Consider the following 12,332-nt stretch of genomic DNA (forward strand, 5'->3'; position numbering starts at 1 on the left):
GGATTACTTGTAATGTAATGGATTACGTTACTAACTACAGTTTTTGTCATGTAACTTGGAATCAGTAACGGATTACAATTTTCAAGCAATCTACCCAGCTCTGTATACATATGCAGAGTTACTTGAAATTAAAAATAAAACACTTTTATTTCAGCTAGTTTCCAAGGCAACATTTCTCATTTTCAGTAACTTGATGTATTAAAATAACTAAAAACTAATAAAAATAACAAAAACACAACAAAACTACACTTTAGTTAAAATGAACATGAAATTAAAAAATATATATCAAAATACTACTAATAACCAGTGTTGGGGAAAGTTACTTTTAAAAGTAATGCATTACAATATTACGTTACTCCATAAAAAAAGTAACTAATTATGTTACTTAGTTACTTTTTATGGAAAGTAATGCGTTACGTTACTTTTGCGTTACTTTTTAAATCTGAACAGGGCTTGCTTGTTTTTAAAATAAAAAAGTTATATTTTTGGCAAATATAAAAGCCTTTTCACGCCAAAAGTGAAATGAATGCGCCTCAGGCTGAAGGGAAAGTACATTTACGTCCGTACAGTAGAATACAGAAGAAGACATTTCAACACACTTCAGCAATAAACAAAGACACAGAAATGTTCGTCTAGAGTAATTCGTGTTTATTAGTACGGTTGAACTGGATCATTGAAGGCCAGAAGCAAAGACATTGCTTAATAGAATGGGATTAAATACATAAAGGATATTTGTGTTGTTTAACATTTAATTATTGCAGGTTTGCGTCATATTCTGAGTTGCATTATTTTTACTCATTTTGAGGAATACTGAATCTGTGTTTAGTTTTTGTGCGTTAGATGAATTAATGCATATTCATATTTATTTTAGATCTACAGTAACATCTGATTTCTCTCAACATGGGGACAGGAGAGCTGCCAATCACTAAATTGGAAAAAAATAAGTAACTTGCGTTACTTATTTGAAAAAGTAACTCAAGATATTCTCTTGTAAATTAAAAAGTAATGCGTTACTTTACTAGTTACTTGAAAAAAAGTAATCTGATTGGGATGGTTCTAGTGAAGTTTCCCGCCACGGTGCAAAACACACCTAGGTGGGTGTTTAGAGGGTTTTCATATGAAGTGCAATACAAATATTGTATAGACATAGTATAAATAAGCATTTAAAAGTACAGTAAGTAATGCATTGCTCAAACAGTAGGGGATGGCAATAGCAACAGGAAGGTTGTGGGTTCGATTTCTAGGGAAAGCAGGAAGTGATAGAATGTTTATTTATTATTTAATAAAAGCGCCGGCCAAATATGTAAATGTAAGTACATAGTTTTACTGTATTAAACTTATGCACAAGTTTGAAATACGTATTCTTGATATACACACACACACAGTTTTATGAGCGTACATGCAATTTGTTTTTACATGCAAAATGTATTTCATGCTACTGGACTACTGAAGTGAACTACAAAACAAGAAATAAACAAATTTCCACTTCCATTCATGTACATGCGATGGAATAGTTCACCCAAAAATGAAAATTTGCTGGAGAAGTGTCTTCATCCAAGTTGTGGATGAGTTTGTTTCTTCATCAGATTTGGAGAAATGTAGCACTGCATCAGTGTCTCAGCAATGGATACTCTGCAGTGAATGGGTGCCGTCAGAATGAGAGTCCAAACAGCTGATAAAGACATCACAATAATCCACACCACTCCAGTCCATCAGTTAATGTCTTGAGAAGCCAGAAGCTGTGTTTGCAAATAAAAAATCTATCAAGATTGGGTTTTTTTTTTACATCCAAAATTTCCATATTCTATAACGCTTCCTCCAGTGGGAAAGGTCCATCTCTTGTCGTCTCTCACATCAAAATCCACTCACATATTGTTTAAAACGGTTTTGGCTTGTAAACGGTGTTTGATCTTTGCAGATTTCTCTCCCGATTGAGACCAGACAACCTTTTCACGGGAGAAAACTATATTATGGATAGCAGGTTTGTATTTTAGCCAGAAGCAACTATTTGAAGTTTAAAAACACCTCAATAAAAGATGTGCTTCTTACAAGACATTAACTGGACTGGAGTGGATTACTTGTGGATTATTGTGATGTTTTTATCAGCTGTTTGGACTCTCATTCTGACGGCACCCATTCACTGCTGAGAAGTGATGCAATGCTACATTTCTCCAAATCTGATGAAGAAACAAACACATCTTGCGTGTCCTGAGGGAGAGTACATTCTCAGTAAATCTTCATTTTTGGGTGAACTATTCCTCATTGAAGGTTGGGCGTTTCAGCCCAGTGACGGGGACCCGAGAATAATTTGAAGGTTCGGACCAGACATTTGGGGCACTCATAGGAACACTTCGCATCCACACTACTGATGACCCCAAAATCTTTTAGAAGTTGACAATTAGCCAGACCACACTTTATGCCATTTAATAAAGCTATTTTTATGGGGAATATTTAATATGACTGGAATGCCTGGCTTTGTTCTTGACTTGGCCCAGGGGATATTAAAATATGGCTTCCCATTGACTCTTAAAACAAACAATTTTTAACTTTATTGTATTTTCTGTGCAACTGGATGAATACCAAACATTGTGTTTTATTTGAAAACCAACCCAACAGATTCAAGTGTCTTACACAGTAATACAGCCACTACATAAAGTTCATTGAGGTGGTAAGAGAAAGTTACAGGCATGATTTGATTCCTTTTTTTTTTTTTTATATTTTATTTTCTTTATCAAAAATCCATTTCAAATCTGGTGAATGTCTGTAAAACAAGACGAGATAAAAATCAAAGACTCAATGATGGTGTCCACATAACCTCTTTCCTCAGCCCTCCTGAAACAGGGATTCACTACTGATGTCTATCTGCCGATTAAACCAGGGAATAAACACCAAGAATAAAGTAACAAAACGGTGGAGAACGCTAGAGCTAGCAGATCACAGCGCACCATGGCTATTAACCACGAAACTTCAACAGGAAGAAAATTATACATATTTGTACATATATATATTAAACAAAAAGAAACAGAAAACACTATTCGCAAGTCTACTCCAGACGACGTGCGGCCGATAACTAGTGTTTTGCTTTTACTTCGAAATGCATTTGGAAATTGAGATGGTAGACGCCATGTTGGCAAGATTTTGCAGTCAGTTTATTGTGAGTCTGTTCAACACGGCAAGTTCAGGATAGAGGAAAGATGGAGCTCAAAACCAAAAAACAGGACAACGAAGCATCTTGCTCCCCAAAAAACAACAAAAAAGCCAAAGAAGCAATTTGGAAACAGGACTGGGGGAAATGTGGATAATATTTCTCTAATCTAGTCATCCTCGCCATCATCGTCCTGCAATAGAAAGGCGCAGTTAATGTGCGCTTCTTCAAATGATACACAAGTTTGCTGAAAGCCAATACTTGAAGACAAGAAAGAATTGAACATTTTCAAGAAATTTTATAAAGAGCGGCTAGAATCATTTCTATAGTTACGCATTTAAAGACTTTCTACGCGACAGCAAAATAATTGGTTGCATACCTCTCCATCATCATCCTCCTCTTCCTCCTCTCCATCATCTTCTCCCTCTTCATCAATATCATCCAGACCTTCCTCGTCTTCCTCCTCATCCTCTCCTTCCTCATCCTCCATGTCTGGAACCTGTTGGGGTTTGAAATGCAAATGAATGACTCATAACTTCCATTCCGCTGCATTGACGAATTGTTCGACCACATCATTTAAATGCCTGAAATGGAAACTTTCTAAGACTAAAATAAACCTATACAAACCTACCGCTTGTCTACACAAGCTTAATCTGAACATTAGTTAAAGCTTTCCATTTGTATGTGGATGTTGTTCCAGAACGGGAGTGCAAGTCTCACCAAGTAGTACTGAAGAGGATTCGGCCAGATGTCGTCTTTAATGACTTCGCCCAACTCGTCGGCCCCCGAATCGGAGTGATCAGTAAACCAGGTGAAGAAACTCTCAGGTTCTTCATGTTGCCTCTTCTTGCCCGCTTTACTCGGTGTCTGACTGGACCGACTTGTGAGGTCCTGCGAAAGAATTAAGGACTCACATTAAAAACTCAGAAGTGTACAACTATTTGACAGAATCCAGTCACAGAGCAAAGAACTCTCTAATAATAAACATCATGCATACTTTTCCCGGTTTCCACTTGATCTCTGTTGACTTCGAGGTTGGGTCTCCACTTTCGTTCAGGTGGATTTCTTTGGAGAGGACTTTGTTCTCAAAATACATGTTTTCATCGAAATACTAAAAGGCAACGGAAAAGAGAGGGTGAGTTATGGAAGCATAAAAGCTCTACGCCAGTGGTCACCAACCTTTTTAGGCCCAAGATCCCTGACCTCGGCCTTTATGAAAGACAAGATCTATGTATTGAAGAATTGATAGAAAAAGACATCCCAGATAGTACTTAAAATACTAAGTAAAAAGCCTCAAATTTGAATTAGTGATGCTCCGATTATAGCTGATTCAGAATTTCTTTTCTAGCAAATTGGATTCTGATCCTTAAGCAAATTTATTTATTGGCTATTTGGTTTATAACAAACAAACTGGCTTTAAACTAAAATATCTAGCCATTTGAAATTAGAGGCAACCACTGCCTTTCAATCACGATCTGCACGGGCAGGTGTTTTTGATTTGATTTAGATTAAATCAACAGAACGGTCTGACTTATGGTGTTATTTATTTGCTACATAAAACATCTGCACGAAACAAAAACAGCAGGTCTGAATGAGACACACTCTCTGACAGCAGGTGGCGCTAATGAACAGGGTTGCCAGGTTTTCGCAATAAAACTAGTCCAATGTTTCGAGGGGGGTTCCCCTGTAAAAATTGCATTCCGGGGGTAATACACACGTTTTTTGGCGGGGATCTTCCAGTAAAATTCACATTCCTAAATATCACGTTACTGGGGTCACTTAAACCCGCGGACATGAACAACAACCCGATGCAACAGTGTTAAGTCGCCCAATTCCACGGGAAAACCGCAGACTTGGCAACACTGCTTACGAACCGACCGCACTACAGCGTTTCCTTGTTTACCGCTGTAAACTAGGGATGCACGATATATCGGCCACCATATCGGTATCGGCCCATATCGGCTCATTTTTTCTGTTATCGGTATCGGCCAAAATTTTCATATCGGTGCATCCCTACTGTAAACAAAGCGTTTTACTGTTTTTTTCGGGATCTACTGGGACGCACTCGACAGGTTGGCGACCACTGCTCTAAGCCATGAAAGTGAATTTTTACCACTTACAAAATCTATTCTGTAGCCAGATTTGATGTCTTCGAACTCCGTCACCTCTACTCTGCTCAGATAATGAAGCGCCTCCTCATCCTCCTCCCCAAGAAGAGCGGAGACTAGAGAATCAAACCACATTAAATAAAACACTCATTGAATATAGATGGTAAAATAGTGTAATAACAGTTTGCGAAGGATCTTACCTTGTGGGTGGTTGACAAATGTTGTGACCCAAAAGTTGGGGATTTTGGCTATGAGTTCAGACCTCTTCTGGAAGAACGGCTGGCGGAGTTTGTTGTATTTCTGTTCGACTTTGAGAATTTCCTCACTCGCCTGCTCGTTCAGTCTGGACAAGATCAGACAATCATCTCCATTCACGAGCATCGACTTCCATTTTATACCGCGGTAATTCCATTAAAGTGTGGATACCGCGGTAACTCCATTACCATGTGGATACCGCGGTAATTCATTCAATATAGTTCTACATACCTGTCAATTTCATTCTGTACTTCATCGATGTGCTCGATGGCTTCTTGTTGCTCTTTTTCTAAATGAGAAAACGGTGTTGAAGGGAAAAACAGGAAATATTTAGCATCACAAACTAGCGCAACATAAGCTAAAATGCTTTTATTCCCAATTCCCGCGCTTTTCAACGATTTAAACTAGAATTTAAAGATTTTTAAACTGAACACGTGCGCATAGCTTCTTCGAAAAGTCAGTATTACTCGATTACGTGACGCGAATGCGGTCTGATGCATTGAGCTCAGAGGGAGCCGCGCTGATGCCGCGTGGTTTAAATGTGCACAGAATCGCTCGCGCTGCACCTGCTTCCGCCGCGAACCCACGGCCGATGCGCGTGTAAAGTCGCTTCGGCGTTCATTTCTACCATCGTTCGCCCGTTAAAGTGCATAAACAACCATTAGCCCGTGCTACATCATGGCGGAGACGTGGCTCGGCTAGGCTAAAGCACAACAACAATAAAGCACCGCGATCTGACGCTTCCGTTCCGCATGTTTCACGCTCTTTAACTGCACGCGTTTCTTCGAAAAAATCCGTTAGCGGGCAGAACAAAAACTCCCGCGCTTTTTTTTTTTTTTTAAATACAACGGTTTTTGTGTGCGTACTAATGGGGCTTTGTGGCTCGGTTCGCAGAAATCAAACATGGCCTCCGCCGCCGTCCCTCCGCGAACATCCAACCAGACCCGCGGCCGATTACAAGCACCGCACACCGCCACGGTCTACAGAAACGAGTCATACTCGAGCCCCGGATAATTAACTAGCTACAACAGCGATTAAAACCCCGCTTGCGGGAGAAGAGAAAGTGAAAATGGCCGCCGTTCTCGCTTACCTGAGGTCTCGTCCCCTCCGTCGTGGTTCGAGTTCAGTTCCTTTTTACTGACTTTAGCCGCTGAGGCAGACATGATTTCACTGATCGCGACGAGAGGAGTTTTCAGTGGGAATCAAGAGCTGTGGTTATTAAACTCGCTGAGGTAGAAGATCGTCCTCCTTGAGCTCGGTTTCTGGAGACTGTAATAGGACGAGAAACGAGCGAGCTCGCGCTGCTCCACACAAACTTACAGCGAGGGAACGAACGCAGATCCTCACGCGCTCTCTTTCGGACAGAACGCGCCCCTCACGAGCTCGAAAAATGAACTCCGCCCCTTCCAGAACAACGCGCCGAGCTTGACGTCGGTCCCCGGACCTGCTCTCTGATTGGGCGGCGCCGGTGGGGGCGGGGCTGGGCGTGGAACCGCTACAGAAAAGGCGGGATTTCAATGTTATCTGAATGTAGGTAAAATGGTTCTAGACAAAAACCACGCTGCAAATAAACACCCAGGACTATGTTTAACCTTCTGGTGTTGTTCGGTCATCCTAGACCGGAAAAAAAAAATATTTTGAAATGTTAAAAATCAATGCAGCTCTCGTAAGCGTCGCGCGCGTGAAGAACGCTCTAAAAACGCGGCGTTCAAGTTACACGAAAGCGCCAATGATGGAAGTGGCGCAAGCAACGCCAAGGTCACGGGTTCGATTCCTACGAATGCATGCATTAACCAAATGTATAACTTCAATCCAATGCGGGTTGCTTTGAATAAACGTGTTTGTCAAATATAGTTCATTGAAAGCACGTGCATATATATAAAGTGCTCATGGTCATGTTTCAATCCTGTTGCACTTCTCCAGTCGTGTCAGATGAAGGCATAATGCCAATAAAAATCATGATAACATTTTTGATGAATACAGTGAATAGCTGATGCTCACTAGTTTTTATGGTGACTTAAAGGGATAGTTCACCCAAAAATGAAAATGTGATGTTTATCTGCTCACCCCCTGCAGCGCATCCAAGATGTAGGTGACTTTGTTTCTTCAGTTGCACACAAACTGAGATTTTTAACTCCAGCCGTTGCAGTCTGTCAGTCGTATAATGCATGGTAATGGTAACAAAATCTATGAGAGTAAAAAAAACATGCACAGACAAATCCAAATTAAACCCTGCGGCTCGTGACGACACATTGATGTCCTAACACACGAAACGATCGGTTTGTGCCAGAAACCCAACAGTATTTATATCATTTTTGACCTCTAATACTCCTCTATGTCCAGCTGTCTTTGAGCGCGCGCACGGCTTCCGGTGCGTGAGGTGTGTACGCGCTCTGCCGTTGTTTACGCAAGCGCCGGACGTGATCTCTCGCGCATATACGTCACTCATTGTTTACACTTCGGCTGGATATCAACACAGCCTTTAACGTAAACTACGGCAGAGCGCGTACACACCTCACGCACCGGAAGCCGTGCGCGCGCTCAAAGACAGCTGGACATAGTGGTGTATTAGAGGTCAAAAATGATATAAATACTGTTGGGTTTCTCGCACAAACCGATCGTTTCGTGTGTTGGGACATCAATGTGTTGTCACGAGCCGCAGGGTTTAATTTGGATTTGTCTGTGCATGTTTTTTTTACTCTCACAGATTTTGTTACCATTGCCATGCATTATACGACTGACAGACTGCAACGGCTGGAGTTAAAAATCTCAGTTTGTGTTCAACTGAAGAAACAAAGTTACCTACATCTTGGATGCCCTGCAGGGGGTAAGCAGATAAACATCACATTTTCATTTTTGGGTGAACTATCCCTTTAAGGAGAGTCGATGGGACAGCCATAGAAATAGCTGACTCCCTTAGTAGTGCACTGACTACTGAACTAGGGTGCAGTTTTGCACTATAGTGTAGGTAGAAATGAACTACAAGCCACACAACTCTTTAAGTTAGTGGTTCTCAACCTTTTTGACATTTTACACAATATTCAAAGCCTGCCAAGCCCCAAATGAATTTGCATGTCTTTTCCAGTCTTTGTGATTTACTGGATAAGTGAGTATTTTTTACTCACAATTTTTTCCCCCCAACAAAATATTTTAATATCAAGTCATCTTGAGGCTCATTTGGAAGTTTGCCCATTGCTTTAAGTCTCACGAATCCCAAGTTTCTGGTTAATATCAAGACAGATATGAATAAATAAACCGAAAGTGAAGATTTGTGTTTCAGCAACCGCTCACCACTAATCACCTTTATTCACTGAAGCATTTTTTTCTGGCTTATAAGAATCATTAGCGAGTCTTTATTTAGAAAGTTTATTTAGTCACATGTAAAATTAACTTCAACCAATAAAAAAGCTGAACTATACAAACTGTCCCTCATTATGTGAACAGATATACATCATGCAACAAATGAGTAGAAAACACCCAAACACCAATAATTGTGGCACGTGATGATAAATGGCCTATTTATCCCTGCAGGTTTACTACATAAAATGATGCAAGTAACCACATCACATCAGTATTAGTAAAAAACGATTAATGTTGGGTCTAAAGAGACGCTCAATAAAACACTCAGTGGTCTGAACTCCAGTCAAAAAAAAAAATTCAGTCATTTAGCCCCGTTGGTGTGTCTGACGTAGATCCTCTCCCATGCTACCGTCCCACAGATGCAGCAGAAGTGCCACAGGTTGCAGAAGACTCCTCTGTCGAACGGGTTCTCCTCCGAGTCGCAGTGTTTGAGGTACACGATGCGCTGGCGTGACATGAACTCCCAGGTGGTGCTGTTCACCGAGGCCAGGTACAGGTGAATGCACAGCAGGAGCAGCACGACCACCGAAAACACGGCCGTCACGGCAAACGCCCCGAGCAGGAATCCGTTCTGAGTGAACCACAGCTGCCAGGTGGGTGCAAAGACCACGCCGGACCTTAAACACATACGCTTCAGGGTAATCCACAGTGCATTTGATGCGTTATAAACGACTCTTTATTCTGAACCCAGCTGGACTGTGACTTGGGGAAATGAAAAATGAATTTGGAATGAATAGCTTCTCTGGGATCAATAAAGATAAGGCATTGCTTACTGTATGGTTTACAGTATATACTGCATAATGCAGGGGTTTTCAATCTTTTAGATGCCATAGACCCCAGATATGATGATCCTCGTGAGAGGGACCCCCATCCTTAAATTTAAATGTATACACAAAATACATTTTCATATGTGACCCTGGAGCACAAAACCAGTCATAAGGGTCAATTTTTCAAAATTGAGATTTATGCATCATCTGAAAAAGCTGAATAGATAAGCTTTCCATTGATGCGTGGTTTGTTAGGATCGGACAATATTTGAAAATCTGGAATCTGAGGGTGCAAAAAAAATCAAAATATTGAGAAAATCATCTTTAAAGTCGTCCAAATTAAGTTCTTAGCAATGCATATTACTAATCAATAATTAAGTTTTGATATATTTACGGTAGGAACTTCACAAAATATCTTCATGGAACATGATCTTTACTTAATATCCTAATGATTTTTGGCATAAAAGAGAAATGTATAATTGTGACCCATACAATGTATTGTTGGCTATTGCTACAAATATCCCCCAGCGACTTAACACTGCTTTTGTGCTGCAGGCTCACATATATAAAAAACACTGATATTGTGAGAAATGAACAATATAAATATGTGATATATTTCCTACTCACTATAGTACTGTACTGTTACATGTATTATTTATTTAAATCAAATGTGTCTATTTTAATCAAAATGTATTTATTATTTATTTTAATCAAACATGATTTATTTCAATCATTTTAATCACATTTTTCACAAAGCATCTATTTATCTGAATCATTTCCTGTTAATTTTATACTTATTTATTACTTACCTATTTAAATTAAATTCTATTTATTAATTTTTATCAAAATGTATTTATTATTTATTTAAATAAATGTTATTTATTGTAATATTTTTTTTAAATTGTAATCACATTTTATTTATTAAATAAAATTTGATTTATTTTACTAAATTTTTTTATTTTAACACATTTATTTTGTTACTTAATCTTATTTCAAATAATTATTTATTTTTACTTTTTTATGCTTTTCTACAGAACCCCTAGCAGTTTTTGTGAAGAAGAAAAAAAAACCTTGCATAATGCATACTATTCTTTAAAAATATATAAACTTTATGCAATGCAAAACATTTCGAACTAAACATTGTCATGACCCTGTTACACAGAAACGGTCCACCTTGGAAATAAATGTTTATAATATGTTATATTACTTTTGTGTTAAAACATCTTTATATGAACTATATTTATTAAATGATCTCGCAGTCTGATCAAATAATAAGATGTGAAGGGGATGTTAAAAATACATCAAGAGAAATGAACAATATAAATATGTGATATATTTCCTACTCACTATAGTACTGTACTGTTACATGTATTATTTATTTAAATCAAATGTGTCTATTTTAATCAAAATGTATTTATTATTTATTTTAATCAAACATGATTTATTTCAATCATTTTAATCACATTTTTCACAAAGCATCTATTTATCTGAATCATTTCCTGTTAATTTTATACTTATTTATTACTTACCTATTTAAATTAAATTCTATTTATTAATTTTTATCAAAATGTATTTATTATTTATTTAAATAAATGTTATTTATTGTAATATTTTTTTTAAATTGTAATCACATTTTATTTATTAAATAAAATTTGATTTATTTTACTAAATTTTTTTATTTTAACACATTTATTTTGTTACTTAATCTTATTTCAAATAATTATTTATTTTTACTTTTTTTATGCTTTTCTACAGAACCCCTAGCAGTTTTTGTGAAGAAGAAAAAAAAACCTTGCATAATGCATACTATTCTTTAAAAATATATAAACTTTATGCAATGCAAAACATTTCGAACTAAACATTGTCATGACCCCGTTACACAGAAACGGTCCACCTTGGAAATAAATGTTTATAATATGTTATATTACTTTTGTGTTAAAACATCTTTATATGAACTATATTTATTAAATGATCTCGCAGTCTGATCAAATAATAAGTACGTACAAGACGAGTCTGAGTGGTGCTTCGGACATTTGGGGTTCATACAGCAACAAACTGCACACACAGGTACAGCAGGAACCACTTGTGATTCCTCTCACCAACACAGTTGTCTATCCAGGGACAGTGATGGTCAAAACGCCTCACACAGCGCTTACACGTTTGACAGTGCCTGGCCCTCATCGGTTGCTGGTTCACACAGAAAGAGAAACAAGAATAAGCAGATTTCACTGGACGCTGAGCAAAAGCAGCGTTTAGGTTGATGAAGTACCAGTTTAAAGCAGTAGCCGCAGCGTCGCTGCTTTAAAGAACTGTGATCTTGAGGAATCATCTTTTCCAGTTCTTCATTACTGTCCACTGACGTTCCCTGAAAGAGCCCAAATATCTAATATTAGATGAGTTATTATACGTATCTTATACAGACGTTGCTTTCATAACTACCCTTGTGTCGCTGTCGGACAGAACAAAGCCAGGATCCATCAGAGACACAGTGAAGTACAGCAGAACAGAGAGCAGAACCACGGAGCTGAACACCACCGGCTGGACCAGATCTCCTCTCTCCTGACACTTACGCAGATCTGCACCAAAACAGGATTGTGAACATTTCTTTTTAATATGTAATATAGAAAAATAAAATATGTAGATTAAATATTAAACGTAATATACAGTGGGTACGGAAAGTATTCAGACCCCCTTAAA

General features: G+C 38.3%; 2 protein-coding genes and 1 long non-coding RNA gene across 3 annotated transcripts in view; 1 reads left to right on the plus strand and 2 right to left on the minus strand.

Annotated features, from left to right (window-relative positions):
- The first annotated feature begins 1,014 nt into the window (after positions 1–1,014).
- On the plus strand, positions 1,015–3,018 carry LOC107560062 (uncharacterized). The gene is made up of 2 exons (XR_001605690.1): positions 1,015–1,094; positions 2,269–3,018. It is a non-coding gene; the product is annotated as an uncharacterized lncRNA (long non-coding RNA).
- A 57-nt stretch (positions 3,019–3,075) lies between these two features.
- On the minus strand, positions 3,076–6,913 carry seta (SET nuclear proto-oncogene a). The gene is made up of 8 exons (XM_016244115.1): positions 6,599–6,913; positions 5,740–5,797; positions 5,454–5,596; positions 5,266–5,369; positions 4,143–4,256; positions 3,866–4,036; positions 3,525–3,644; positions 3,076–3,338 (listed from the first exon to the last, which is right to left on the minus strand). The coding sequence occupies exons 1-8, from the start codon at positions 6,669–6,671 to the stop codon at positions 3,315–3,317; spliced, it is 807 nt and encodes a 268-aa protein (XP_016099601.1). The 5' UTR covers positions 6,672–6,913; the 3' UTR covers positions 3,076–3,314.
- A 1,767-nt stretch (positions 6,914–8,680) lies between these two features.
- The window catches only part of zdhhc12a (zinc finger DHHC-type palmitoyltransferase 12a), a 6,566-nt gene continuing 2,914 nt past the window's right edge, over positions 8,681–12,332 (minus strand). Inside the window, exons 2-6 of the mRNA XM_016244099.1 lie at positions 12,075–12,211; positions 11,905–12,000; positions 11,677–11,822; positions 9,697–9,708; positions 8,681–9,485 (exon numbers count right to left, since the gene is read on the minus strand). Of these exons, the coding sequence (XP_016099585.1) occupies positions 9,170–9,485; positions 9,697–9,708; positions 11,677–11,822; positions 11,905–12,000; positions 12,075–12,211 (707 nt within the window). The 3' untranslated portion in view covers positions 8,681–9,169. The remainder of the gene's footprint in view (positions 9,486–9,696; positions 9,709–11,676; positions 11,823–11,904; positions 12,001–12,074; positions 12,212–12,332) is intronic.

Source organism: Sinocyclocheilus grahami, unplaced genomic scaffold (assembly GCF_001515645.1).
Source record: "Sinocyclocheilus grahami isolate Dianchi unplaced genomic scaffold, SAMN03320097.WGS_v1.1 scaffold708.1, whole genome shotgun sequence".
NCBI classification, from domain to species: Eukaryota; Metazoa; Chordata; class Actinopteri; order Cypriniformes; family Cyprinidae; genus Sinocyclocheilus; species Sinocyclocheilus grahami.